We start from the raw sequence: 1,433 nt of genomic DNA, 5'->3' as shown, positions 1-1,433 counted from the left end.
TTGTTGCTTTGGCTGTCATTGCTGGCGGCACCACAGCAGAGATATATAGTTGCAGCAAAAATTTCTCCACTGTCACGCCCTGGAAACCAAGCTGAGCACAAAAGTGAGCAGGTTCCAAGGAATAGAATAGGCGCCCGGCACGGGCGCTAAAGTAGAGTGGTCGTGCCTCTCTCTCGTTGATACATGTAAGGCTGACGCCATGGGTTAACGTGAGCGACGACCCACGCGGCAACGGCGGCAACACGTGGCTCCGTCTACGAATCGCCCGAATATTTTGCCACAGGTCGTAACTTTTGGAAAAATATGCTCGAAAGTCGTAACTCTTGAAAAAAACTCCCCGTAGTACTATCGCCTCGGTAAAGACCAACACTCATAGATATTCACGGATGTACATGAGTGATAGTCCAAAACATCTAAGCGGTTTGTCACATCACATTACACATTGCAGAGACGTCGCCTATACCAGCTGCCAACATAGTACATGTATTATACCATGCGATTTCATCGTCTTGCCAATTCGGAGAGCATTGGAAGGCGCACAACTACATTTGCTTTGAATGAGTGACGACGAGGACGCGACCACTCTGCAGACGATTGCGCGTGATATTGCGAGGGTCCACTGCTGCCTGAGCGAGGCTAACGTATGGTGCAACCCCACCGTCAAGCTCGGTGACCTTACCGTTGCTTCGTGGCCTCTCTCAACCGAGACTGCGGGCGCTATCATGACCAAGTACCCCGAGCGTGTGCCGGCCAAGGACGTCGCGATCGACGATCGCTACTTTGGCGCACTTTTTCAAAACTCGGACATCCTCGGCGAGCTGGATCCAGCGCCAGATCATTCCAATTACTTCTCGATGGCGTACGAAGCGACGCTGGCGCATTTTGCGATCGACGTGACCGGCGACGCAACCAAGTTGAAGCCGGCAAAGAAGCGACGGCCTCGCCATACCTTTGCAACTGTCATCTACTTCTTCCCGTCCAACTGCGTCGGTGGCGCCGTCACCATCTCGGACAACGACTGGACGACGACGTTCGAGGCCGTCGACGGGTGCTTTCTCTCGTTCTACAGCACATGTGACGTGACGGTGGCGCCCATCACGTCCGGACACCGGGCTTGTGCTGTGTATCACGCTGCGTACGACATGGAAGAATCGGACTGGCGCAGCAAATTGCCCAAGGCTTGGTACGCGCCGCGGCCGCTGCCGTCGGTCCAAGTCCTCCAAGACGTTGCTTGCCAATACGATCCGGAAGGTTACATTGCCGTGTCTTCTGCAACTTCGTTGATTGGCGTCTGGTGATAGACCTCTTGGACGATCACCGGGGTCGTGCATAGTGGATATTCCAAGAGCGTTGAAAGGCGCACAACTACATTTGCTTCGGATGAGTGACGACGAGGACAAGACCAGTCTGCAGACGATTGCGCGTGATATTGC

At 54.0% G+C, this 1,433-nt stretch overlaps 1 protein-coding gene across 1 annotated transcript; it reads left to right on the top strand.

Annotated features, from left to right (window-relative positions):
* Positions 1–554: 554 nt before the first annotated feature.
* On the top strand, positions 555–1,333 carry SDRG_16117 (hypothetical protein; the record flags this gene model as incomplete). Its single annotated transcript, XM_008622314.1, has 2 exons — positions 555–1,251; positions 1,302–1,333. The coding sequence occupies exons 1-2, from the start codon at positions 558–560 to the stop codon at positions 1,331–1,333; spliced, it is 726 nt and encodes a 241-aa protein (XP_008620536.1). The 5' UTR covers positions 555–557.
* Positions 1,334–1,433: the final 100 nt, after the last annotated feature.

Source organism: Saprolegnia diclina (genome assembly GCF_000281045.1).
Source record: "Saprolegnia diclina VS20 unplaced genomic scaffold supercont1.113, whole genome shotgun sequence".
Lineage (NCBI taxonomy): Eukaryota > Oomycota > Saprolegniomycetes > Saprolegniales > Saprolegniaceae > Saprolegnia > Saprolegnia diclina.
The sequence above is the reverse complement of the archived record's forward strand: the minus strand, read 5'-3'. Positions and strand labels throughout refer to the sequence as shown.